The sequence below is a fragment of the Delphinapterus leucas genome, chromosome 2 (assembly GCF_059928025.1).
Source record: "Delphinapterus leucas isolate spDelLeu-1000000601 "Yukka" chromosome 2, BTC_Dleu_Yukka2, whole genome shotgun sequence".
Taxonomy (NCBI): Eukaryota; Metazoa; Chordata; class Mammalia; order Artiodactyla; family Monodontidae; genus Delphinapterus; species Delphinapterus leucas.
The window spans coordinates 154,080,854-154,108,115 of NC_143130.1; the positions used below are offsets into that span (position 1 = coordinate 154,080,854).

At 43.3% G+C, this 27,262-nt stretch overlaps 3 protein-coding genes across 5 annotated transcripts in view; 1 reads left to right on the top strand and 2 right to left on the bottom strand.

Annotated features, from left to right (window-relative positions):
• ACYP1 (acylphosphatase 1) overlaps window positions 1–9,754 on the bottom strand; it is a 12,751-nt gene extending 2,997 nt beyond the window's left edge. Inside the window, exons 1-2 of one of the 2 annotated variants that reach the window (XM_022576525.2) lie at window positions 9,484–9,754; window positions 4,809–4,906 (exon numbers count right to left, since the gene is read on the bottom strand). In XM_022576525.2, the coding sequence (XP_022432233.1) occupies window positions 4,809–4,906; window positions 9,484–9,646 (261 nt within the window). In that variant the 5' untranslated portion in view covers window positions 9,647–9,754. Of the gene's footprint in view, window positions 1–4,808; window positions 4,907–5,223; window positions 5,386–9,483 lie in introns of those variants that run through there. The other variant, XM_022576526.2, reaches the window with a different exon arrangement.
• ZC2HC1C (zinc finger C2HC-type containing 1C) overlaps window positions 1–23,456 on the top strand; it is a 26,186-nt gene extending 2,730 nt beyond the window's left edge. The window contains exons 1-2 of the mRNA XM_022576523.2: window positions 1–12,220; window positions 19,042–23,456. The exon at window positions 1–12,220 is cut by the window's left edge and continues 2,730 nt beyond it. Of these exons, the coding sequence (XP_022432231.2) occupies window positions 10,898–12,220; window positions 19,042–19,305 (1,587 nt within the window). The 5' untranslated portion in view covers window positions 1–10,897 and the 3' untranslated portion in view covers window positions 19,306–23,456. The remainder of the gene's footprint in view (window positions 12,221–19,041) is intronic.
• The window catches only part of NEK9 (NIMA related kinase 9), a 40,339-nt gene continuing 32,616 nt past the window's right edge, over window positions 19,540–27,262 (bottom strand). For both annotated transcript variants that reach the window (XM_022576522.2, XM_022576521.2), the window contains exon 22: window positions 19,540–25,285. In XM_022576522.2, coding sequence (XP_022432230.1) covers window positions 25,163–25,285 — 123 coding nt within the window. In that variant the 3' untranslated portion in view covers window positions 19,540–25,162. The remainder of the gene's footprint in view (window positions 25,286–27,262) is intronic.

Here is a 27,262-nt window from a genome sequence, read left to right on the forward strand (position 1 = left end):
ATAATATGAACAGTTGTATTCTAACAAATTAGATACCTTAGATTAAAAGAGCAGATACCTAGAAAGACTCAAAAACTACAGAAACTGAATTAAGAAGAAATAGAAAATCTGAATAGACCTATAACAAGAGATTGAATTAGTAATCAAAAACTGCCCATGATATGTCAATGGACATTTAGGTTGCTTCCATGTCCTGGCTATTGTAAATAGAGCTGCAATGAACATTGTGGTACATGTCTCTTTTTGAATTATGGTTTTCTCAGGGTATGTGCCCAGTAGTGGGATTGCTGGGTCATATGGTAGTTCTATTTTTAGTTTTTTAAGGAACCTCCATACTGTTTTCCATAATGTGGCACATATATACAATAGAATATTACTCAGCCATAAAAAGAAATGAAACTGAGTTATTTGTAGTGAGGTGGATGGACTTAGAGTCTGTCATACAGAGTGAAGTAAATCAGAATGAGAAAAACAAATACTGTATGCTAACGCATATATAGGGAATCTAAAAAAAAAATGGTACTGATGAACTTAGTTGCAGGGCAGGAATAAAGAGGTAGACATAGAGAATGGACTTGATGACATGGGGTGGGAGGACAAAGCTGGGGTGAAGTGAGAGTAGCATCGACGTACTTACACTATGGAATGTTAAATAGTTGGCTGGTGGGAAGCAGCCGCATAGCACAGGGAGATCAGCTCAGTGCTTTGCAATGACCTAGAGGGTTGGGATAGGGAGGATGGGAGGGAGGCTCAAGAGGGAGGGGATGTGGGGACGTGTGTATGGGTGTGGCTGATTCGCTTTGTTGTACAAATGAAACTAACATGGTATTGTGAAGCAATTATACTCCAATAAAGATGTATTAAAGGGCTTCCCTAGTGGCGCGGTGGTTAAGAATCCGCCTGCCAATGCAGGGGACACGGGTTCGAGCCCTGGTCTGGGAAGATCCCACATGCTGCAGAGCCTGTGCGCCACAACTACTGAAGTCCACGTGCCACAACTACTGAGCCTGTGCTCTAGAGCCCGCGAGCCACAACTACTGAGCCCACGTGCCACAACTACTGAAGCCCGCGTGCCTAGAGCCCATGCTCCGCAACAAGAAAAGCCACCGCAATGAGAAGCCCGCGCACCACAACAAAGAATAGCCCCTGCTCACCACAACTAGAGAAAGCCCGCGTGCAGCAACTAAGACCCAAAGCAGCCATAAATAAGTTTATATTTTAAAAAAATGGGCAACGGATTTGGAGACATTTCTCCAAAGAAGAAATATCTTCTTCCATGTGCCAATAAGCACATGAAAAGATGTTCAACATCATTAACCATTAGAAGGCAAACAAAACCACAGTGAGGGTATACACATACACCAGAATATTACAGAGCCTTAAAAAGGAAGGAAATTTGAACAGATGCTACAACATGGATGACTCTTAAGGATGTTATGCTAGTGAAATAAGCAAGTCAGGAAAAAAACCGAATACTATATGATTCTACTTATATGAGTTACCTAGAGTAGTCAAATTCATAGAGACAGAAAGTAGAACTGTAACTGCCAGGGGCTAGGGAAGGGGAATCAGGAGTTATTGTTTAATGAGTACAGAGTTTCAGCTTTGCAAGATGAAAAGAGTTCTGTGGATGGATGATGGTGATGGTACCACAACAATATGAATGTACTTAAGGTCACTGAACTGTATACTCAAAATGGTTAAAATGGCAAATTTTACATTATGTATATTTTACCACAATTTAAAAAAATGTGTTCTATAGTTTCCAAATATTTGGGAATTTCCCAGTTTTCTGTTATTGATGGCAGTTTAGTTTCATTATGGTCATAGGAGAACATGCTTTATATGAGTTAAATCCTTTTAAATTCATTGATACCTCAAAACAAAACAACAAAAAACCACAATGAGATACCACTTCACACGCACCAGGATGGCTATAATAAAGAAGACAGACAATAACAACTGTTGACAATTGGGAGAAATTGGAATTCTCATGCATTGATAGTGGGACTGTAAAATGGTGCAGCTGCTTTGGAAAACTGCTTTGGCAGTTCCTCAAAACGTTATACATGGAGTTATCATGTGACCCAGCAATCTACTCCTAGGTATATATGCCCAAGGGAACTGAAAACAATGTTTACATAAAAACAGGTACATAAATGTTCACAGCATCATTATTTATAACAGATAAAAAGTAGAAACAACCTAAATGCCCATGAATTGATGATTGGATATATACAATGTGTTATATCCATACAGTGGAATATTTTTTTTAACAATTATTTTATTATTTATTTATTTGGCCACACTGCAAGGCTTGTGGGATCTTAGTTCCCCAACCAGGGATTGAACCCAGGCCCTGGCAGTGAATGCGCCGAGTCCTAACCACTGGACTGCCAGGGAATTCCCCATACAATGGAATATTACCCAGCCATAAAAAGAAATGAAGTACTGATATAAGCTACAACATGGATAAATCTTGAAAACATGTCAAGTGAAAGAAGCCAAACACAAAAGGCCACATACTGTATGATTCCATTTACATTAAATGTCCAGAATAGGCAAATCCATAGAGATAGAAATGAGGTTAGTGGTTGCCAGGGGCTGGGGGGATGAAGAGTGAGTGCTAATGGGTGTGGGGTTTCTTTTTGGGGTGATAAAATGTTCTGGAATTAGTGTACATCTTTATGAATACTAAAAAACCACTGTATTATACACTTAAAAAAATAAATTTATTATTTATTTAATTGTTATTCTTTTTTGGCTGCGTTGGGTCTTCGGTGCTGCGTGTGGGCTTTCTCTAGTTGCAGCGAGCAGGGGCTACTCTTCGTTGCGGTGGGCAGGCTTCTCATTTCAGTGGCTTCTCCTGTTGTGGAGCATGGGCTCTAGGCACGTGGGCTTTGGTAGTTGTGGCTCGCAGGCTTTAGAGTACAGCCTCAGTAGTTGCAGCGCACGGGCTTAGTTGCTCTGCGGCATGTGGGATCTTCCCGGACCAGGGCTCGAACCTGTGTCCCCTGCATTGGCAGGTGATTCTTAACCACTGCACCGCCAGGGAAGACCTGTATTATACACTTTAAAAGGGTGATTTTTAAAAAATATTTATTTATTTATTTAATTAATTTATTTAGTTTTGGCTACGTTGGGTCTTAGTTGCCTTAAGCGGGATCTTCGTTGCAGTGCAGGGGCTCTTCGTTGCGGTGCGCGGGCTTCTCTCTAGTTGTGGCGTGCGGGCTCTAGAGCACGTGGGCTCTGTAGTTGTGGTGCATGGGCTCAGTAGTTGCGGTGAGTGGGCTTAGTTGCCCCGCGGCATGTGGGATCTTAGTTCCCCGACCAGGGATTGAACCCATGTCTCCTGCATTGGAAGGTGGATTCTTAACCACTGGACCACCAGGGAAGTCCCAAAAGGGTGAATTTTATGGAATGTGAATTATATTCCAACTTTAAAAAAAAATCCCTTCAAGTATTATCACTCATTCTAGGAGTGATGGAATTAAATTAAGAGGCTAGATGATATCAACACATAAAAAGACTGTAGCAAAACAAAATAATTGTTAAAATGAACATATATAATAAAATGATTATAAGTAGTCAAGAATAAACTACAAGTCTAATTAAGGGGAAAAAAGGATGACATTTTCCTTGCAGTTTTCCAAATCAATATTTGTTTTTCTGCATTCTTTTATTCTCTCTTTAAATTGAGGGGTGGGAGGCGCAGTAGAGAAAGATGGAGTATACTGCCATCTGGTCCTTTTCGCTCAACAACTTTAATTAATCTTTGAGGCTGCCACCTCCATTTACTAAATCACAGGAACTTACCATACATAATTAGTAGCAAAGCTAATTGGAACATAGCTCTTGCTATGACTTTCAGTAATTCTTTTTTTCCAATAGGCACTTCATATATGAGCATGAAACAGGAGGAAATGATTTGCAAGTAATTGGAAAAAGAGGTAGTGATATTTAACATTCATATTTCAAAGATTCACGTTTGAATTTTAAGTACCACAGTCCCAGGAATGTGACACTTGGCAAGTTCTGCAGTCTTAACTCAGTATCTTTGGGGTTGGAGATACATTGGGAAGGCAATAGCCTGATACCCCTCTATAGAAGACAGAAGGCAAACTGAGATTGCATCTGTGTGTGCCCACTGAGGGAGGATTAGTGATATTAAGACAGAGGCTGTCAATAGTTTGTTCATCCCCTCAACTACTCCCTAATATCAAATAGGAATACCAGGCTCCACGTTCAGTGTTACCATTACTTACCCTGGAATGGATAAAGTATTTTCATTAGAAAAGCTTCACCTGGAAAAGGTAATTGTTCTTTAAAAGCTAAAATGAGCGGAAAGGAATTACACAGGGGAATGGGAGAGGTTGAAAAAGGAAAGAGGTCTGAAGAAAATGCAGCAGCTGCAGAGGAAGCAATTAAATGTCACAAGTTCACTTAAATGCCATCTCTTTGATCAATGTTAACTTTCCTACAAGAATTGTGACTTGGTTTGATGATGCCACAACAGGTAGAACTGGGGAAGCCCTCTATTCCCCTTTGGAAAAGAGAAGCTCACCCATATGTGTCTAGGTACTCAAGTACCACTGTTAGAAAAGACCAATAATAACAGTAGACAAATTTTCCATTTGCATTGTGTTTTACCCACTGCAAAGCATTTTCATACCCATTGTTTTACAAACCACCTCTTTGCCATCCAGCTACCAAACAGAAAGGTTCTCCAATGCATATTTTTCAGGAACATGTCTCTTGTTCCCATGCTCATACCCTAGGTATGTCCCCAAAGCCTGTAAGCCACATACCTGAGTGTACTTGCGGAAAAACACACCTTGCACTTTCCCAAAAACTTCATAATCCACTGATATCAGGGTGTCCCCTTCTGCCATACTCACGCTCAGACCTGTCAGAGACCATGAAAGCAGAAAAGTAAAGGACTCATTATCCTATTCCCGGGCCCCCAATCCTGAGGCAGAATGGGTCACACACACACCTCTCCATCGTTAACCACTGTGACCTCTCCCTGACCTTAAGGTGCCAGTACTTCGGAGTAAGTAAGCGGTCACGTGTAAGCGCGGGTGTGTGAAGTTAACAGGAAGACACCCGGGCAAGGGAGCCCACAGAGGCCTCTTCTGGGGCAATTACCTGCTTATCCAGTTACCTCCCTACACCCATCCCCGGTCCCGCTCCCTCTCCATCCCTCCCTCTTCCCACGCTAACCTGGCTTCCGCGCCCCCACAAGAATGCCCTATTAAAATTTTAGGGCTAATTGAACTGATGAGCAGGCCCCGGGGCCCTGCCCCAGGCTCACTCTCCTCGTCCTCCTCTCCGGTGGACTACCCGGGAGACCAGCAGGCCAATTGTTCCCCCGGTTGCGTAACCGCCGCGCCCGGTAGCTTAGAACGCGGCTCCTCCTTTGCTGTCTCTCAGGCCCATCACCTCCACCGGCCAATCACGCACGGCGCGCTCGGCCCAGAGCCCGCCCAGGGGGTGGGATTTCGGGACGCCAGTGTCTAGTAGCTCCAGAGCTTCCGATTGGCGGGGGGGCGGGATCTGTCCAGGGTCTCGGCTACGATTCTGCACACCGAGCCCTCACCCCACCTCTGTCACTAAGCGCACGCCTTTTTTCATTTTCTCGCGGGGATAAAGACAAAGACGAAGAAACACTTGAGATAAATCCAATCATTCTGTAAATATTTACTGAGAGCCTCTGTGTGCCAGGCACATTTCTAGGTGGTTGACATACGTTAATGAACAAAAAGGATCCCTGGACCGGAGGAGATTAAACTCTGGAGACAGATGATAAACACTAAACATCATAAACAGATAAACAAATTAAATAGAAGACATACAACTTTTCTGCCCTTTTTCTCAGTTCTCCTCCAATTCTGAGTCATGCCTAAGGCTGGAATTGGTAGTGGAGATAACTGTATAGGAGGTCCCAGTGGAGGTTATTTCTCCCTCTGTGATTCTGGAAGCGGCCCACCAGAGTCTACCTTACTAAGAAAACTACAAACAATGCTTATCTAAAGCAATCAATCCATCAATCACAAGCACAAGCAAAATAACCCATAATCACAACTGAATCAGTCAATCTAAGCCAAGTGACCAAGTTGCATGAATTTCTTTCGGGAGAAGGGAATTGTCAAGGGGAGTTGTGGGTGATGATTGTTAAAAATAGGGTCACCTTGGGCTTCCCTGTGGCGCAGTGGTTGAGGGTCCGCCTGCCGATGCAGGGGACACGGGTTCGTGCCCCGGTCCGGGAAGATCCCACATGACGCGGAGCGGCTGGGCCCGTGAGCCATGGCCGCTGAGCCTGCGCGTCCGGAGCCTGTGCTCCGCAACAGGAGAGGCCACAACAGTGAGAGGCCCGTGTACCGCAACAACAACAACAACAAAAAAAATAGGGTCACCTTATAGATAAATAATGAGAACATACTGTATAGCACAGGGAACTCTACTTAGTGCACTGTGGTGACCTAAATGGGAAGGAAATCCAAAAAAGAGGGGACATATGTATATGTATAGCTGATTCATTTTGCTGTACAGTAGAAACTAACACAACACTGTAAAGCAACTATACTCCAATAAAAATTAATTAAAAAAAAAAGTAGGGTCACCTTGAAGGCATTTGAATACAGATACCCTTAAGATTAAGAATGTGTATGAAGGAAAACTGTGGTGTTTATTGTTGCTCTTTGGAGTGCTTGCGTACCTTACATCCCTTCATAACATAAGATTCCATTTGTGAATATGCCAGGTTGGCAGACTTGGCAAGGTGAGATGGATTTGCAATGGAAGCCATGGAGATTCATTATTCCATCAGCTCCCCACTACAAAGTGAGGATCCAGATCCTGGAGAATCATACAACCTCAGTGCTGGCGTTGGGGCGGGAGTGGGGTGGGAAGCTGAACTGAATTGTTACACTTGGTAATATTTGAAAATAATGCTGAACAGAGTAACTGGCTGATGTTATTTAAAATTTATTTTTAAAAAACTAGTTTCTCTGTAGAATTAACCTATTGAGTATCTACTATGTATATACACTGCAGGATATACAAAGATGGATGGTATACAATCTTTGCCCTCAAAGAGTTTTTTATTTAGTGTAAGGGACAAATACGCGTGCAAATGATGACAATACAATGCACAACATGCTAATTCAATTCCACAAGCATCCACTGAGAGCTCATCATGAGCCAGCCCTGTGCTAGAACAAGGACAGAAAATATTATGAGAACACGAAGGAGCAAAGAGATTCATTCTGGCTGGGAAGAGTGGGAAAGCATTCTTGGAGGAACCAGCATATTACCCAAGGTTACACAACCACAAGCAGTAAGTGATGGAGCTGGGATTTAGTTCCAAGCAGTCTGAGTACGGAACCTACTCCCGTGAATGCTATGCTCCACCACCTCCCAGTACGTGGAGCTTGGAGTAAGGCCACTGAGGTAAGAAAGTGCAAGTAGTCAGGTGTGGCTGGACCAGGGATTCTCAACCCTGGCTGCACATTAGGACCTTGGGGAAAGCTTTGTAAAATACTGATACCCAGGCCTCACTCCCAGAAATTGCTTTCCAGGTAGTCCTAAAGCACAGCCAAGGTTCAGATGCCCTGGGCTAGCCTCTGGGGAGGCAAGACTGGAAAGGTAGGCTGGACCTAATCTGGCAAGCTGAAGTTCCATGCAAAGTTACACATTTCAACTTTATCCTATAGGTAAAGAAGAAGCCACTGGGTAGGAGAATTATGGGGTCAGAAGTATTCAGGAGAATTATTCTGGCAGCAGCCAGAAGGATAGGTTTGGGGAGCAGATGAACAGCAGTTAGGAGAGTGGTGCCATCCCAGTGAGAAGTGAGGGAGACTCTCACCTAGGGTTGTAGAAACGTAAAGGAGGGGGCATATATAAGACATCGCAGAGTAACTTCAACGGAGCCTGCTGACCAGTTAGAGAGAGGGGGTGACAAAGTGGGAGGAGTAGAAGATGACTGATGCTTTCAGCATGAGAGGAAACACTGGAGAAGTAGATTGGGGAATGCGGAGGTGATCACAACTTCGTTTTCTGTCATATTGAGTTTGTGGTTCCTGAGGAACATTCACGTGCAAGTGCTACATGGGAATTTGGAAATTTGAGTCCGTAATTAAGGAGAGAGAACTAAGCTAGATATCATTTAAACATAGGTGAGACCTGAAATTTCAGCATTTGGCTGAAATCATTAAGGAAGAGAATGTCTGAAACTACATTTATATGAGAAATACGAGGGCCTTGGAGAACACCTAACATTTGGGGGGAAGGTGAGGAAAAGACATAAATGCAAGGACATGAAAGAAGAAACCAAGAAGGCACACAGGAGCAAGTGAGAAGAGTTCCAACGGAGAGAAAAATCAGTGTCAAATGAGTAGGCTGAAGAAATAGCAGCTTTTGTCTTTAGGGTCATTGGAAAGTCACTGGTAGCCTAGCAGTTAAATAAAGCGGACAGCGGGGAACCAGACCACAATGGACTGGACAATGAAGGGGAGTTGAGGAAGTGGGAGCAGGAAATGTAAAGTTTTCTATTAAGACGTGGAGAAGAGGAGAAAGGAATGGGACCCTAAGGTGAAAGGTGTGGCCAAGGGAAATGAGGCTTTTTGTGCAGGGCAAAGTTAAGCATATTCTAAAACCACAGAAGCGTGTGTGGATAGATACAACTTGAGGTTAACAAGATGCAGGGGTAAAGTGAGTCAGTTCCTGGAGGGTACTGAAAGGGACTAAGTCAAGAGAACTCAAGGGAAGACAAAGATTCTTCTTCCTCATAAAGAGGGAAAGAAGTCAAGATGGAGGGAGGCACCCTGGGAAATTCTGCCAGGCTGGAGGGGAGCTTCTAGAGTTGATGACAGGCAAGCCCCATGCTGAGATAACTGGGACGTTGAGAAGAGTGGGAAATGTCTGAAAATGCATACATAGAGAAGGCAGTGGAGAGTCAACTAGGAAAGAAAACAAGGCATAAAAGGACTGCCTTGGAGCACCACCAAGGCGTTTCTTTATAACATGTAAAAGCTGTATTATGACATGTTGAAGTATTAACACCGACCACTGCTGTCTATATTATTTTCCATGTGCATGAATCTTTTAAGTAGTTACAGGGAAAAAAGTAAGCTGCCTGTTCCAAACAGCTTACACAAATGAACTGAAGTATGAAGACAAATAAACTCTCTTCTGATGTTAGCAAGTTATGGACTATCTTTAGTGTTGAAACCAGGTTATACTGAGCATTTTCGATCTGGTAGTTAACTTTATTATCATTACACTTGTCTGAGTCACTCCTGGGCCCTAAGAAGAGAGGCCCAGAGTTACCACGTGAGAGTAAAACATTATATCAAAATAATTAGATTGGCTACAAAAATTTCCCCCCTTCTGCGTAGCAAAACCTAGCCGAGTTGCTAAAATTTGACGCAAGCTCCAAACTATTTGCGAGGAAAAGCATGGAGAGATAGTATACAGCCGTACCTGGGGCCCGTACAAGGCAGCCGAACGTGCTAAGAAAGGCTATCAGCAGGCCCACTCCCGCTAAGAGGGCAGGCACCGGAATCCTGCGGCAGAATGACTTGAGGGCACATCTAGGCGCTCCGTCTTTTGCCAGAGAAGGGCACACCCCAGGATCTGAGACCATCGCTCTGAGAAAAATCCAAGCTCTTTGATGGAGCCCCAGAAAAGCCTCTCCCACCCCATTCCCCCGTCCCCTAAGGGCAGAGCTGGACGGAGCTGCAGAGTTGGCGGGACAACGGGTCAGGCGACACCCTGGTGTTCCGCGCCCGCGCCCGGGGCGGCGCCCGGTGGTGTGCGGACTGCGCTTGCGCACGCCTCACCCACCCACCCACCGCGGAATTCGCGGCGAGGTGGGGCTGGGCGCCCACGCTCTCCCGTCTCCAGGCAACGGGAAAAACAGAGGCCAGCTGAGAGCGCCTGCGCGGCCGTCGGTGGAGGGAGGGTTCGTGGTCGGGAAAACTAAGTCCTGGGGTTTCCCCTGAGCAACAACTGTTCCCGAGAGCCTCAGGTACGCGGAAGGGCGGGGAGACATGGGGTCAGCACCTTGACCTCCCAAGGGCCCGACAGACTGTAGAGCGAGGGCTTGTCCCCAAAGCGGAGTCTCCAGTAGAGGCTTCCCGGCTGAGCCCTCCAGGACAGAATGCGACTTAGGCGTTCCGGATCTAAAACCCGCGGCGGCCAGATCAGGTGGTCCCCGCGTCTCAGATTACAGACCTGCCGTCTGTGCCGCGGGGACTCCTTGGGTGAGGGTTTGCCAGTCAGGCACCTGCTGCAGGCCCTGAGCTGCAGCAGCTGTGCTCTTTGGGGTCAAGCATTGTTTCAGCAGGAGGGAAGCCCCGAGAGCTCTTTGTGCCAGTCACTTAGCAATGGGCCGCAGTTTTCTCACCTATAAAATGATGGGGCTAGACTTGGAGTCCTAAGGTCCCTAAATTCGAGTCCTGTAACTCTGAGAGAACCCCTCAGTTTACAGGTGAAGAAACTGGAGCCAGCGAGGGGATGCTGCTTGTCCTGTGTCACAGGCCTAAAAACTGACTTTCAATCCAATAGCTCTTTCCACCTGCTACAGAGTATGCTGTGTATGGCAGAGGCTGGTACTGATACAAAGGAAAGCCAGGTGACAGGAACACCTGTATCACATTCCTTTTTCTATCCTCAGGACCTAATAAGCACCCGCAAGACATAATAAGTGTTCACCAAATGCTTATTGAATGAAAGCTCTGGCAGACCCAGCTCCACTGTCCCTAAGAAGTCTAAGAGAAAATGTGGGTAGGACAAATGTAGAAACAGTTTACTTTAGCAGCCGACATGAACCTCAGACAAACTTCTCACATACATCTGGTTTAAATCTACCCTAGGCTTTCAGTCCACGCCCTGAATGGCTGGTCTCCAGTTGGCACTGCCTCTGACTGTGGGCATTATGCTCCCACATAATAAAACGGAAGCTCCAGAGTTCCACTCAGCTAAGCAAGACCCCTCTGAAAAAGGTGACTCTTCCCAGCGGTCCTCTATGGGGCACCCGAGGAACAATGTCCAGCAGAAGCTTTTGAGCAACCAAGAGCTGACTCTGGATAATCTCTACACTCACCCCAAATGGAACACCTGCACGAAAGCCCAGAGCTACTCTTATCCCTGCTGTGCTGGAATCAGCCAGCAAGACTCAAGAAGCAATCCCCAGGGCCAAGCAAAGTGTTTGTTTTACTCACCAGGCCCTCAATCCCAGTATCCCAAAGCAAATAACCAGGAATTCATCCCCTTTACAAAGAAGCGAGTTGGGGTGGACCGGGCATACCCACTGAAACCTGTGTTTCACCGGAAGCCCCATAGTACAGGTGAGGCTGGCACTGATGGGGACCAGAATGTCTCTCCAAGACCCCCTGAGCCAAGAAAGTTTTCATACAATAGCTCTGTTTCAAGGAACTGGGTGAATTCATCTGTGGTTGGTACAGTTGCTGCCAGTCAGGAGGACAGGGTCATGGCAAACCCCAACAGGACGGAGTGGATGCAGATCCAAAGACTAGAGGCTGCAGGGGAGAGTTTAGAGGAGGAAATCCGCAGAAAAGAGACTCTTCTGAGGGAAAAGCTGAAGAAGACAGAGGAGGAACTCAGAAGGATCCAGAAGGAAAAAGAACAGGCTGAGGAAAATGAAAAAAGAGAGCTGCAGAGAATGGTACTCCCCGGGAGGAGAGTTAAAGGCAATACCACATACAAACCTATCTTCTCCCCAGAATTCATGTCTGAGGAGGTCTTCAGTAGAGATACAGGAGAGGATGAAACTTGGGGACGGTCTCAAGAAAGATCTAGTCCATTCCAGTTCTCTGATTATGGAGTTCAGAAGCTCAAAAGGGAAAGACTGGTGGCAAGCAATAACAACATCCGAGACCGAGTCTCAGGGCGATTGAAGGAGACGTTTTCTCAAGCTTCAGAAGCGCCACTCAGTGCTTTGCGGAGGTCCACCAGCAATTCTAGCTCGTCTAGGGCACCACACTCCTCGGGCTCCAGCTGTTCCACTGAAGAGCCAGAACTGGGCGAGTGCAGCCACTGTGGCCGAAAGTTTCTCTTGCTCAGGCTGGAGAGACACTCCAACGTCTGCCGCAGGATGCAGAGCTCCAAGAGGAAAGTGTTTGATTCCTCCAGGGCCCGGGCCAAGGGTACAGAACTAGAGCAGTACTTGAACTGGAAGGGACCAGCCTCAGTCAAGGTAACAAGCGCCTTATGGATTTGCCTTGAGTGGGGATCATTTTAAGAGCCTGTTATATACTCATCCATTTTCTTTAAAAAAATTTCATGTGTCATATGGAGAGAAAGTGAGAATTAACGTTTGATTTATTGATTACTACTGTGTGCCAGTCACAGTGATGGGAGCTTTTCATATGATCCTCACCACAACCCTGTGAAGATTTCATTATCTTTTATCAGTTCAAAAGTCAAGTGTCAGAGAGGTTAACTTGCTTGAGATCACAAACAGTCTTAAATGACAGTCAGCATATAAATCTGGGTCAGAATGACTCCAAAGATCTAGACTTAAAAAATATATGTCCTTGGGCTTCCCTGGTGGCGCAGTGGTTGAGAGTCCGCCTGCCGATGCAGGGGACACGGGTTCGTGCCCCGGTCTGGGAAGATCCCACATGCCGCGGAGCGGCTGAGCCCGTGGGCCATGGCCGCTGAGCCTGCGCGTTCGGGGCCTGCGCTCCGCGGCGGGAGAGGCCACAGCAGTGAGAGGCCCGCGCACCGCAAAAAAAAAAAAAAAAATTATATATATATATGTGTGTGTGTCCTTTTGATTATAAAAGTAATAAACACTTACTTTAGAAAATTTAAGAGAATGAAAAATATAAAGAAAAATATTATGAAGCATTTCACTACCCTGAGAGAATTCTTCGCTCTCTGCAATATATTCTGCCACCTCCCAAGATTAGGACTTGCTACCACTCCTATAAGCTGTATCTATTTTTTCAAGATTGGCTAATTTTGATATACATTCTTAGTAAATACATGAAACACAGTTGTTTGGAATTCTTTTTCTCCCCATTTAGAGCGTAAACACCTTAAGGTTAGAAGACTTTATTTTATGTTTTTAATAATTTTTATTGGGATATAGTTGATTGACAATGTTGTGTTAGTTTCAGGTGTACAGCAAAGTGAATCAGTTATATGTATACATATATCCACTCTTTTTTAGATTCTTTTCCCATATAGGTCATCACAGAATATTGAGTAGACTTCCCTGTGCTATACAGTAGGTCCTTGTTAGTTATCTATTTTATTTTTAAATTTTTATTTATTTATTTATTTATTTTTAACCGTACGCGGGCCTCCCACCGCCGCGGCCCCTCCCGCCGCGGAGCACAGGCTCCGGACGCACAGGCCCAGCGGCCACGGCCCACGGGCCCAGCCGCTCCGCGGCACGCAGGACCCTCTCGGACCGGGGCACGAACCCGTGCCCCCAGCATCGGCAGGCGGACCCCCAACCACTGTGCCACCAGGGAAGCCCTGTTTTTATTTTTTAAAACTTATTTTTGGCTGCGTTGGGTCCTCATTGCTGCACACGGGCTTTCTCTAGTTGCGGCGAGCAGGGGCTTCTCTTCTTGCGGTGTGCAGGCTTCTCATTGCAATGGCTTCTCTTGTTGTGGAGCACAAGCTCTAGGCACGCGGGCTTCAGTAGTTGTGGCACGTGGGCTCAGTAGTTGTGGCTCGTGGGCTCTAGAGCACAGGCTCAGTAGTTGTGGTGCATGGGCTTAGCTGCTCCGTGGCATGTGGGATCTTCCTGGAGCAGGACCCGAACCCGTGTCCCCTGCATTGGCAGGAGGATTCTTAAGCACTGCACCACCAGGGAAGTCCAGTTATCTATTTTATATACAGTAGTGTATATATCTCAATCCCAATCTCCCGATTTATTCCCCCCCAGCACTCCCTCCTGGCAACCACAAGTCGGTTCCCTATGTCTGTGACTCTATTTCTGTTCTGGAAACAAGCTCATTTGTACCTTTTTTTTTTTTTTTTTTGGTTGAACCATATACCATTCTAAGTGCTCTAGATTACATATACTATCTCACATAATTTCCCAACAATACTACTACTATCCCATTTTAGATATGAGGCAAAAAGTTAAGTAACATGCCCAAGATGACACACACACACACATATATATATATATATATTTTTCTATGTCATAATATTGACATTCAGTCCAGTAATCCTCCACTGCAACAGCTCCTTTACTTTGCAGTGAAAATTGATTTGTATATTTTTGGCCTCTGAGTCCTTGTGGGATTTTTTTTTTTTAATTCAAACAGAAAGTCACTAAAATTATAATCATCCTCATCAGTGCACTCAGTCCCGTGTGATTAATTTTTTTCATCTTGATATTTTGTTAGCACTTTTATGAATTCATCAGTTTTCCATCAGAGTTCTGAAAATGCTTCTTCATTCAGTTCAGCAGTACAGTCAGTTACCAGAAACCTGTACTTGTCAGAGTCTTTTCCATGAATTCCTTGGAGATGAAACCCTTTTATAGAAACATTTTTGCAAAAGCATCAGAGCACACCCAGAACTGTCTGTAAATGACAAGAGACTTAAAAATGACCACGGTTAAAGATTTGATGAAAGTTCATAGTAATGCATTTGACAAGGAAATTTAGTTATTTCTGAGATATACATTTTAAAGTAATAACTAGAATTATGACTTATAACATTATGCCAGAACATATAAGATTTTTAGAAATTTCATGTAATGTCTGAAACATTTATATTAACATATTTCCATACAAATAACCCAAAGAAAGTTTAGTATTAGTTGTTTTTTTTTTGTTTGTTTGGTTTTTTATAATGCAGGTTCTTATTAGTCATCAGTTTCATACACATCAGTGTATACATGTCAGTCCCAATCGCCCAGTTCAGCTTCCACATATAAGTGATATCATATGGTATTTGTCTTTCTCCGTCTGACTTACTTCTCTCAGTATGACAATCTCCAGGTCCATCCATGTTGCGGCAAATGGCATCATTTCATTCTTTTTTTTATAGCTGAGTAATATTCCATTGTGTATATGTGCCACATCTTCTTTATCCACTCCTCTGCTGATGGACACTTAGGTTGCTTCCATGTCCTGGCTATTGTAAATAGTGCTGCTATGAACATTGGGGTGCATGTATCTTTTTGAATTATGGTTTTCTCCAGATATATGCTCAGAAGTGGGATTGCTGGATTAGAGGACTTCGTCTTTGGTGAACATTCCTAGCTGCAGAAAAGTGTTGTAAAAAGTGACTTTGAGACGCTTCCATACATTTGGGGGAACTTCATAGGCACATCTGGATAGTCAGACCTGGAGAAGATTGTCTGGTGAAGCTTCTACCACCTTGTCAAGGTTATAACACTGGGGTTGTAAATGAGTGTTTCTCAAAGTGTGGCATGCTGACATGCATTTTTTATTTCAGTAATTGTAATGTGTATTAGAAAAGTAAAACATAGTAAGCCCTTGATTTCTAGGAATCATGAATTTAAAGAAAAATAGTAAGGGGGATGAAGTGAAAGTGGTATGCAAATGATCAAAATGTGCGAAAGCCTAGACCACATGATCTCAAAGCCCGTCCAGCTCTGAGTCTCGTAAACTATGAGAGTGTTATTCTATTTTCATTTCCTTCCAACCCTCTCACTGCCACGCTAACACCTCTTGTCCGTTAGCACTTTACAGTTTATGTGTGTATTTGCGGGGCCTTTAAAAACTCATGTTTATGTGGTGGCTGTTAAGAGAAGTCTTTTGCAGTCTTAATTATTTCTTTCAGTACGATATGGGAGATCACTACAAGAAAGTCCTTTCCACGTTTAGCGACAATCTCCCTGAAATCGGGTTTCCAACGAGAAGTCAACATTTTGCCCTTGCCGATAATGATATGATCATCAGTTCCTGTTCTATCCTGTCTTTTTTCTGGTCAACCCCATAATCCACTTGGGTATTCTCTGTCCCACTACAGTGGTTTATTTCTGGCCAGAACCTAAAAGAATCTTGTGTTTCTTAAATTCCCAAATACAGTAGCAATAAAGCAAAAAAAAAAAAAAAAAAAAAAAAAGGGTTTCTGAGATCAGATGCCCTAGCTTTGTGGAAACTAGTTTGAGGAAATATGTTGCATTGAGGACATCAAGGCAGAAAGGATCTGGATTGAGATGGACTCCTCTCCTTGGACCGTCCCAAGTTTTATTCCAAAGCTTTGTGCTTTTGTAAGCTGAGTGGTTTGTGTCTCTCTGTTATTCCTTCAGTGTACTTGCAAGAACAGGTGATTTTTCTTTTATTCTTTAATATTCACATAATTTCCAGCAGACTCATACTCTTGTCTCTCTACTAGACCTTATGTATTTGAGCATAGAGACTATATCTTTGTGCTTTGTGATTAATAAGTGTTAATTGAATAAACTTCAATACAATGAAGAATTAAAATATAAGTATCATATAGTTGAGGAACTTTCCCCTAATTCAATTCTAAAGGTTCCTAAATACCATCTCTAACACTCTGATTCTCTTGCCTTGTCTGTTTCAGTAAGATTTTCCTGATGGATCCTTCCTTTTCCTTTGATAACATCTCTTCCTATATTCATCACCAAGCAGCTACTTGCTTTTCTTTTTTCTTCTTTTTAAAATTAATATTATTTTCATCTGAGTAGTATTTGAATACATTTGACAAATCATGTAGTACTGAGTGACCTATAATGCAGATCAACAGTATTTTGCCTCATCCCTCTCTGGCCCCTCATCTAGCTCCCACAGGCAGTTCTGATAGATGGCTCTTCTGGTATGCATTTCCATATTTCTAAATAATATACTTATTTGCTTGATTTATCAATTTTGCACATTATCTGTTGACTTCTTATGGACACTCTGGGTTCTTATCCCCTCTCCTCCCACTTTTCTCCTTCCCTTATCCTTCCATTGTAGTGATATCACAGTTTTGGTTTAAACCAGTAGTCAGCTGTTTATGTGATAATAAACACATAAATTTTGTTCACTGCTGAGTGGACAGATTCTGCCCCTGCCCACATTCACCCAGAGTTAATAATTGACCCATGTTTTAATTTGCTTGGTTTCCTACATACCTAATTGTATTTTTTTTCCCCTGAATGATCTGCCCAGTATCAGACACCTGTTAATGTTTTTCTATCAGTTTGACTTTTTTTTCTTCTGGAACCTCCATCCCACCATTCTTTTTCTTCCTGCTCCAGTCCAGACTGGTTCTTCTCCAGGCCTGGTGCAGACCTGTTGTTTGGAACTTCTCTCTGCTTCTCTCCTGTTTCCAGCACCCTGTGTCTTCCTTTTTCTTGCTTTACTCCTTGCTTTGCTGAAGCTTTATTAAGAAAGGTGCACGGGAGGCATATTTTTTGTCTTGGGATGAATTAAAATATCGATATAATAGCTTTATTTTTTATTTATTTATTTATTTATTTTTTAATAGCTTTATTTTTGATTGATGAATCGGCCAGGTAGAGAATTCTAGCTGGAAAATTATTTTCTGTTAGAACTTTTATGGCATTTTCCCACTAGCTTTTAGCATCCAATGTTACTGTTGACAAATCTGATACCATTTTGATTTCTGCTCCATTATATGAAACCTATAGATTTTTTTCTTTTTCTTAAAACTTATAGGATTCTCTCTTTATTCTACAATGATTGTGTTGGATAGTGGGTAGGCCATTTCAATCTCAAGGGTAGTGATATTTATTTCTAGGAATGTTTATTGTCTTCTTTAATAATTTCCTCCTTGTGCTTTCTGTTTTTGGAACTCCTATTAGTCAGTGTTGGACTTTCTAGATTGACTTCCTAATTTTCTGATCTTTTCTACTTTCCATCTTGATCCTTTTTCCCATTCTGCGTAACTTTTCTGACATTATTTTACAACAGTTCTATTTTTAGCTATTGTAGTATTAATTTATAATAGTTCTTTCTGGTTCTCTCATTCCTTTTTCATAGTATATATATTCTTGTTTCATAGATAAAATCTCTTCTAACACTACTTTGATATTATGATTTTTTGTAAAAAAATTTCTTCTGCTACCTGCCTTGTTGCTACTTCCTGAGCGTGTATGCATGTGTGTTCCTGTACTTGTTTGGTCTCTTCCTTGTTAGAGCTTTACTGACTGTCCGTTCATATTTAAGTTTAAGTGGGGCTTGTTGACTGAGGGCTTTCATATTAGGGTTGTCAAACAGTGAGTCTTTTAATTGGGGTCCCTCAGAATCAGCATCTCAACTTTTCTCTCAACTGCTTGGTGCATCCAGAGAACTCCTGCCTCCTATGAGGGTGCCTGTGTCTGGTACTCCGGGAGCTGAGTGGGGGAAGGAAGCTGACAGTTAATTCCACAATACATTGCGTACACTTGCCCTTAATCTCCATTTTCAGCCCCTAGATTAACCCTGCTCTCCACTGTGCCTGGATGTCCTGAGTCTGAAACCTGTCTGGTTCAATTTCTCCAGAGAGGGTGCTGGAAGTGTTGGACACTTGGATGTGCAAGGTGGAGAGGAACCCTGGGAGCCAACCTGTTCACCTCCCCCTTCCCACTACCTGTATTTCCAAGCACTGAGCCTCCCAGGGGTTCTGCTGGGAAATAGGCTTGCCTCTCAGTACCATCCGCCTTTGCAGGCCCTTAGTTTAAGTCAGCGGTCCCAGACTTTTTGGCACCAGGGGCCGGTTTTGTGGAAGGCAGTTTTTCCATGGGTGGGGCGGGGAGGGGGATGGTTCAGGCGGTGATGCGAGCGATGGGGGAGCAGCAGATGCAGCTTCGCTCGCCGCTTGCCCGCCGCTCACCTCCTGCTGTGCGGCCCGGTTCCTAACAGGCGGCGGACCAGAACCAGTCCGCAGCCCCGGGGGCGCTGGGGGCCCCTGGTTTAAGTGCCTCCACTCTGGCAAGTCAGTTATCATTGTTGCTTCTTTCCTGTTCTCTTTGAGCTTAATTTCCTTACTGTCATTCTAACGGAGACTCAGGAGGGGGATGAGATAGACACCAAGTTAAATGATCAGTCTTCCCTCAACTTACAGGCTGAACCTCCTTGGAAGAGCAACTGGAAACAGAAGCACGAATCTTTCATCCGTACCCTCCGTCAGGCTCGAGAGGTCCAGCAGGTAATTGCCAAAGGTGGAAACCCCTCCGACCTGCCTCCCATCCTGCCTGCAGAAAATCCAGACTATATTCAGTGTCCTCACTGTAGCCGCCACTTTGCTCCCAAGGTGGCAGAGTGGCACATTCCTAAGTGCAAGACCATCAAGAACCGCCCTCCACCTCCAAGGAAGCACTGCAGTTGAGCAGACAACAGTGGAAACTTCCTTGATAGTCCAGAAGGCTCTGCTTCGCTTCAGCAGTAAATGGGAGTAGAATAATTTGATGCAGAGCAGAAAGAACTAAAACTTTTACATCTCCCAGGTGTGCCTGCAGAGCTGAAATCGGTGAAGAGAGAGAGACCCATTGCTAAGCAGCAGGAGGCAACAGGAAGCCTCCGCTTCCCACTAAATCACCGCCTCCGGCTGGTGCGCCTCATGTTATTGCCCTAAGAACTGATGGGTGAGGACACGTAAGAGTAGCGAGTAGGCTACATTAAAGCTCTCTTCTTGCAAGCCTGATTGTGGTTTGTGCTAGTTAAGTGCCTGCATTTGCTGTGCCTTCTTGCCACTGCCTCTGCATGTATGTCTATGGCTTCTGTTAACTCCTCTTGTTCTTGCAAGAAGTTGGCTCGTTGGTATCCGAGGATCATGGTATCTTATAAAAAATACAGTTTTGCCGTAAGACAAATGACCTCCCTGATACATGGTCCTGGCCAAAAGTCAATATACAAGTATGGAAGGTTCAGGCGCCAGTATGTCCTAAAGCCTCCCCATGTTGTACTGTGTAATAAAGGGACCCTCATCTTTATGTACAATACTTTACAGGGTAGGGATGGGGAAAAGCACACTATGTCTCTGTAGTTGTTCCTTCCTAATGGATTTCATATGTCAGAAAAAAAAAAAAAAAGGAAGGAAGGAACTTTAGTTTCAGCTATTGCTAGCACTCTGCTTTCAAATCAGGTTGGTTTAATGACTTTTAAAATGAAGCAGCAAAATATACCATCAAAGCAACCTGGGACATTCTGGTGTCACATGTCCCTGCTGATCACATCACAGTAAACTTCTATTCTAGAAAGTAAACTTTGAAGGAAAAGATAGCAGATCTAAAATTTTCTCTGGGCAGAATCATGCCTACTGCAAGTAACCTTCATAATTAGGCCTTCAATAAATGGGTTTGGGGAATTTAAAATTAAACAAATAATAAAATGGGTGAGTCTTAGACTTGTCAAATGGGAGAAGTGATAAGGTAATGTCTGATGGGGGAGAAGCTATCAGTTCAGGTAGGATGAAGCTAACACAACAGATCTGAAATACTAGTAAGATTACTGTCCTGAGAGTATCACTCAAATTGTTAGTTTAAAACACTGGATAAGCTGTGACAAAGTGAGAGAGTGGCATGGACATATATACACTACCAAACGTAAAATAGATAGCTAGTGGGAAGCAGCCGCATGGCACAGGGAAATCAGCTAGGTGGTTTGTGACCACCTAGAGGGGTGGGATAGGGAGGGTGGGAGGGAGGGAGACGCAAGAAGGAGGAGGTCTAGGGACATATGTATATGTATAACTGATTCACTTTGTTATAAAGCAGAAACTAACACACCATTGTAAAGCAATTATACTCCAATTAAGATGTTAAAACAAAACAAACGAACAAAAAAAAAAACACTGGAGAAAAATCACCTAACCTGACCTGGGCAAAGGGGACTGTGCAGACCACAAAACCACATTTACTAAACTACAGATGGCCACTCACTCCTGTTCCATTTCCTCTGCAGCTCCTGCTGAGCGGCTGGGCTAACAGATCAGACCAATTTGATATGCAAGTTTAAGGCTTTAGCTGTGAAGCTGCTAGATGCCAGGCTAAAAAAATGATGTTTTAAAAAACTGCATATATTGCTTTATGCTCTTCATAACTGTTACAAAGAAAGAGAGGTATCACATAATAGGGCCTTTTGGTTGGTCATTCAAAGAAAACTCACAGAGAGACACTGGATATTTAACCCAATATATACATTCTCCAGTCAAGTTTAATGAGGTACCCACTTTAAGTTTCACACTTGATGGTAAAAGCAGTAGGTGACTAGAATGAGTGGTGGCCAAGGTCACACAGTGGTAGCCTGTGGACTGCTTTGCCCCACAGGTATGTTTTATTTGACTGACATAGTATTAAAAATATAACCTGACATTAAAAAATTGGGATATGGAGCATCTTTTGAGAAACTGGAAGTTCTGGAAACCCTGGGCCTGCAACCCTGTATAGCACCAACTGAGTGGGATTTAGAATCAGTTGCTCCTTCCAGACGGGGTGGAGCACGCAGATCACCACAGCCCCGCCTGGCGTGCTTCACTTATTTGCCTTGTCTGCCTGGCCTGGAACCCCTGGATGACATTATAAAGGTCACAGACCAGGGGCCTCCAGGGAGAACAAATGTTGTGTGTGTGGGGAGTGCTTTCTTATGCTGCTAGAGGAACAAAGAATAGTCAATGCCATAGTGTTCCCTTCGATCTCAACATGTTTAGGCCTTTGATTATATCAGGAATATCTATTAGCCTTTTAAATTTAGCTTGATCAGATCTTTGGGAAGAAGAACTTTTTTTCTATCTACATCTCTTCCTAGATAGCAGAGGATGACAGAGGATAAATAAATGCTGCTTGTTAATGTCCGTGTTTTATACTACTTTATCCAAGAAACTTTAGTGCAAGTAGATGCTATAAATTTTAAAGTTCAAAAGGTTAAGCAATGAGAAAAAATCTTACGGTGAAACTCACTTCGTTAAAAAGTATATGCAGTGTATTGAATGCAGCACAGCACCTTTGGCCAACATTTGCTTTAGGTCATCAGTTTGTCACTTTTCACAACTACACAGGAGGTAGCAGAGATGTGATATAGTGTTTTTCTCCCTAATGTTCGTAATTCTGTGAGGTTTAGTGATCAGCATGTTTATTTCCATAGTTAATCACTGAAGCAATAAATGATTTTTTTGCTTTGTGGCAGGAAGGAACTTGTTTCGTAGTCCTGACTACAGCCCACTCTGCCCTGACACTATCATGAATAATATTTCTTTGGAGGCCCAAGGATGCTCATTTGAAATAATTCATTTACAATACATCCTTGCACCAGAGTTGTTCTATTATGAATGTTTCCAAATATACGGCAAAATCAAATGAAATGTGAGTTAAGTCTGCTCTTGCTCTAAACTTTAGTGAAATGTTCAGCCAAGAGAAGTTACAACTTGGCTATGCCAGGGAGACCAAACACAGTTCAGCCTTTGTGAGGGAAAACAGTTTTACAAACATAAACTGGCAGTACCTTGAAAAAGCCCACTGTGGAGATAAGTACAAGACATGACCCTTCCTCTTTTAATGGCTCATCTTTTTCTCCTTCTGCATTTTAAGCACTATATTTTAGAAGTTTTGGGGGAAAAAAAGTTGTAGCAGCAAAAATGATTCTATTAGTAAGAAAAAGAAACTGGCAAGAAGCAAAGATTATTTCTGTGCAAAAGTCCCTTGCATTGTTTCTGTTACAAGACCATTTATTTCTTTATTTATATAAAGACTCACTGAATCAAAAATTCACGAAGGCCTAGAGTCTGTGTGTTTTATCCCCAGTGACTAAGGTCCATGCGTAGGCTCACTGAGGCATAGCACTGATTGAGAGTTTAAATGTTTATTTAAAACAGAAATGTCAAACCACTCCACCCTCAACCTTTCAAACATCTGGCTAACAATAAGCTAATTCTTCAGCAACAATGTCAGAGCAGAGGAGTAACTCAGGTTATACTATAACTCAAAAGCAATACTACTGGAAAACTTAAAACACCTAGCACTACATAAAGAAGAAAAGTAGGATGCAATTTAAGAGAATTAGCTACAGAAAACCATTCAAAGGCATTTCTGCTGCCTCACCTTTTACTTTTTATCTGATGCATGGCTACCACCTTTGAACTGGTTTCTGTTTGCGTAGCTTTTTGGTGGGAAAAATCATATGGCTATCCCAGGCACAATTTGGCAAAGTGCAAATTGTCTCTAAGGCACAGAACTTAGATTCTCGGCCAGATTAACAGCAAACCTAGACTTCCCAAGGGAACGTGCTAGAGAAAACGACCCCAGCGTTCCGCTGCTAGAGTGACTTCCCCTCCGGACCAAGAGCCCAGCTCTCACCCTCCCTTCAGTGCTCACTTTCATCCCATAGTCTCAGCAACATGCCCATGTTCCTCGGTTCCATGGCAGAAGCAATACTCATGATTAACACCCAAAATGACCCTGCCTCTCAGGCCTGCTGAGGTGGTGAGCATGAGGGATACAGGAACGTGAAAGGCCAGTCAGTCCTTAAAAAAAAAAAAAAATCAAAGTTGCATTTACATGATGAATCAAAACCCATTGTTAGGGTTTGTTGCAAACCCCAAGTCCCCAGAACTTGTAACTTTAATCCAGGGTTGGCCCCTTCCCTTATTTTAAGAAAAGGCTTCAGTGATTACATTAGTACCATTGTACTAGGCTTCCCAGAATTGAGAAAACAATGGGAATATTAAACCAAAGAAGATCCCATTGAATAGAGTTGCCCATCCCCAGCTGAGGGGTTTTCCCGGAGCAGCAGCCTTTACACCACCAGTTTTAGGGAAATGGCAAAATTTCCATTGCACAGGTCCTTCCAAAATATTAAACAGATATCAAACATTCATTTTTTGGTTGGGGAAAAATGAAACAAAAATTAATTTAGCTCTTTCTAGGGAGGTAGGATATGAGACTCATCAAGGCAGCTCCTGTGACTCAAAATACTAAAGGCTAGGTGGAAACACAACGCTCACATCCTTAAGTGAAAACCATCAAACATTTCTAGGACACTTTCCCTCTCCGGGAAAGCTAGCTTGCTCCTGTCTACAAGGACATGAAGACACGGGGATCAGAAGGGAGCTCTCAGCCAAATTCCTCTCACTTGGCAGGCTCCTCCTGTTCTGCTAGGCTTCAGGGACTACCTGGTCTGGGGGCTGGCTTTGGGCCACTCAAGTAGGAAAGATGATACAGATTCACTGATATGGCTTCATAAAACACCAAAAGGGGAAACACACTGACTAGACATACAGAAAGGGAGCAGTTGGAGCTGCTGATGTCAAGATTAGAACCCTAAGAGCCATGAAGGCAGAGGCACAAGAAGTCTTCTCAGGGGCAGAAGACTCAGTCACTCTAGGCCCTCTCGAAGACACTGAGTAGAGGCAGCTGAAGGAGGGCCTCCCCTCACAGTTTCCTCTGAAGTCCATTCTTACTGCCCCACAGACTCAATTCTCTACAAGACGCCTCATCTCTCAGAGGAATCTTCCAAAGCTAGGAAATCCCACCCTGCGTTGGCCACAGCCTCACACTCCTGCTGTGTGACAAGGAGGGACCTACCCTTCTTTCTCTACTCCTCATTGAAGAAGTCTCACTCAACCCTCAGAGGAAAAGCAACCTAAGCCCACTGTTCCTCCTCAAGCATTTAGCTGCACAAAATAATTGAACTTTCTGAAAACAAGCTGGAGATTGACTCCACCAGACACACTTTCCTGGACTAAGGCTCCTGAGAGGGCTTAGAACACTTCACCACTCTCCAGATGACCCTGGATGGGCCACACCTGGTTCCAGCCCACTCCAGCTTTACACTTTAACCTCCTCCACCCAGAGGTGCAATGCCTGGTGTTGAATTCCCAAGGCAGCTTCCAATTAATGGTGAAAATGGTAAGTGGGATGTAAGCTGCTACCAGCAAAATTAAGGTGAGCATTGTGTCTCCTCTTCAAAGGTGGGATCACCAGATGAGGTACAGAGCTGCTGTTGCTATGGCAGTCACTGAGGACAAAGCCAGGGCCATGGGGCCCTTCCATTCTCCAACACAAAACCACTCCTAGATCCTATCTAATAGGCAATGCTACTCTCCAAGTGTACATGGAAAGTGCTTCAGAGCCTCCGCCTCACGCTCCTTGTCTGCAAGTGAACGAAGCCAGGAAAGCGCTCTCTGCGTTCAGTAAGTGTGCTGTGAAGGTCTTTGGATTCCAGTTTCCTGGAGGCTATACAGGCTCAGGAGACTAGAGGCTGGGTCTACAGGAGTCTGTTCCCAGGAGGCACCAGGAATCTGAATCTAAATCAGGCTTTGGATCCATTTCCATCTCTTCCTTTGCTGTCTGAGTTCCTTTGGAATGCATCCCCACCTGTCCAGATAAAACACAGTTCCAGGTTAACAACATTGCCACCTAGTTACAGCATTTCAGGACTAGATTTTCAATGCCCACCTCTAAGAATGTGTAGCCATGGTTTTGTGAGAAGCTCATACTACTACCTTAATAATAGGACCTTAGATAAAGTCCACACCTGTACATTTGTTGCAGGTAGGGTGACCAAGTGTCGTGGTTTGCCCAGGACTGCAGGATTTTCTGAGATGCAGAACTCTTCAGTTTTAAAACTCAAACAGCCCTAGGCAAAACAATCCTCCTCCCTCCTACAGCTGCCAATCACTCCATGCTTACTTCAAGTGTGTATATTAACTTTCCAAAGTACGTTCATAGACATTATTTCATCTAATTCTCAAAACAACCATACAACAACTATTTTCTTCTTTCAGGTGAGAACCAGGGCTCAGAGAAACAAAGTAATTTGTCCAAACACATAAACCTGGTAAATGGCAAAGCCAAGGTTGACAGTATTTCCCTAACCTAGTTCACTCTATATAGAGCAATACTATGGCCCTTTAAAAACGACTCAAGGGCTTCCCTGGTGGCGCAGCGGTTGAGAGTCCGCCTGCCGATGCAGGGGACACGGGTTCGTGCCCCGGTCAGGGAAGAGCCCATATGCTGCGGAGCGGCTGGGCCCGTGAGCCATGGCCGCTGAGCCTGCGCGTCCGGAGCCTGTGCTCCACAAAAGGAGAGGCCACAACAGTGAGAGGCCTGCGAACCACAAAAAAAAACAACAAAAAAACGACGCAAGCAGCATCACCGGTGAAGTATTTTTACCAAAAATGTTTTAACTTGAACCTAATCAAGCCTTAAGTCTAACTTCCAGTTTACAGAAATGACAGGGTGACAAAAGAATAAGATAAGCAATGTCTCAGGAAAATAAGGCAAATCCAGAATGTAGGACATTCTGTTAAACAACTGACCCTGTTTCTTCAAAAAACCAATGCCATGGAAATTTTTTTAAAAAACGGGGGTAGATGACAACAAAAATAATCACACAAGACTTCTAAGAAATGATAAAACTTTATGTAAGAACATAAAGGAAGACTTGAATAAATAACTATTCAAGGCTGGGAAGACTCAGCATTACAGACAAGTCAACTCTACTCAAATAAAGATATAATTCAAAGCAAGTCTAATAAATTCCAATATAAATACCAAAGGGAGTTTTGAGAAACTTCACTTTTGAGGAATTCTAAGATTCATACAGAAGAAGCAATGTGCAAAAATAGCCAATGTAACCCCAGAAAAGAACAAAAATGAGCACAGGACTTTCCTTACTGGGAATCTAGACATTCAAAACTCTAGTATTTTCAATAGGACTAATTAAATAGCTCAAGGCAACAGAAAAGAGAGCCTAAAAATGAACCCGTGTGTATTTGGATATTTACAATATATTAAATGTGATCTTTCAAATCAGTGAGGGAAGTATGGATCACTGAATAAAACAATTTAAAAATGTTAAAAAAAAAGGGGGGTAGAAGTGGTGATGAAATTGTTCTAGATTAAAAGAAATGAGAAACATAATAGTGTAAAAGGGGGTTCTTGACTGGTTTCTGGTCTAATAAAAACAGTTATGAAGGACATTTTTATGGGAAAACTGGGAAAATTTGAGTATCAACTGGGTACTAGATGAGAATTGAGAATACTAGTGTTATTTTTGTTAAGTGTGATAATAGTACTGTGGTTCTCCAGAAGAATGACGTCTTTATTTTTAGATATGTGTAATAAAGTATTTAGGGAGGCTATGTCATGACTTTCATAATTTACTTGAAAATGGTTTAGCAAAAAAAGAAAAAGGAAAAAATATACATGCACATACACACACTCATATTTCAAATACACAAATACCTACACATATTTTAAACATACACAAACACATTTGAAATAATTACAGCAACATGTTAACAACGGTTGAACCTAGATGGTGGATGTCCACTGAACTGTAATGTTTAA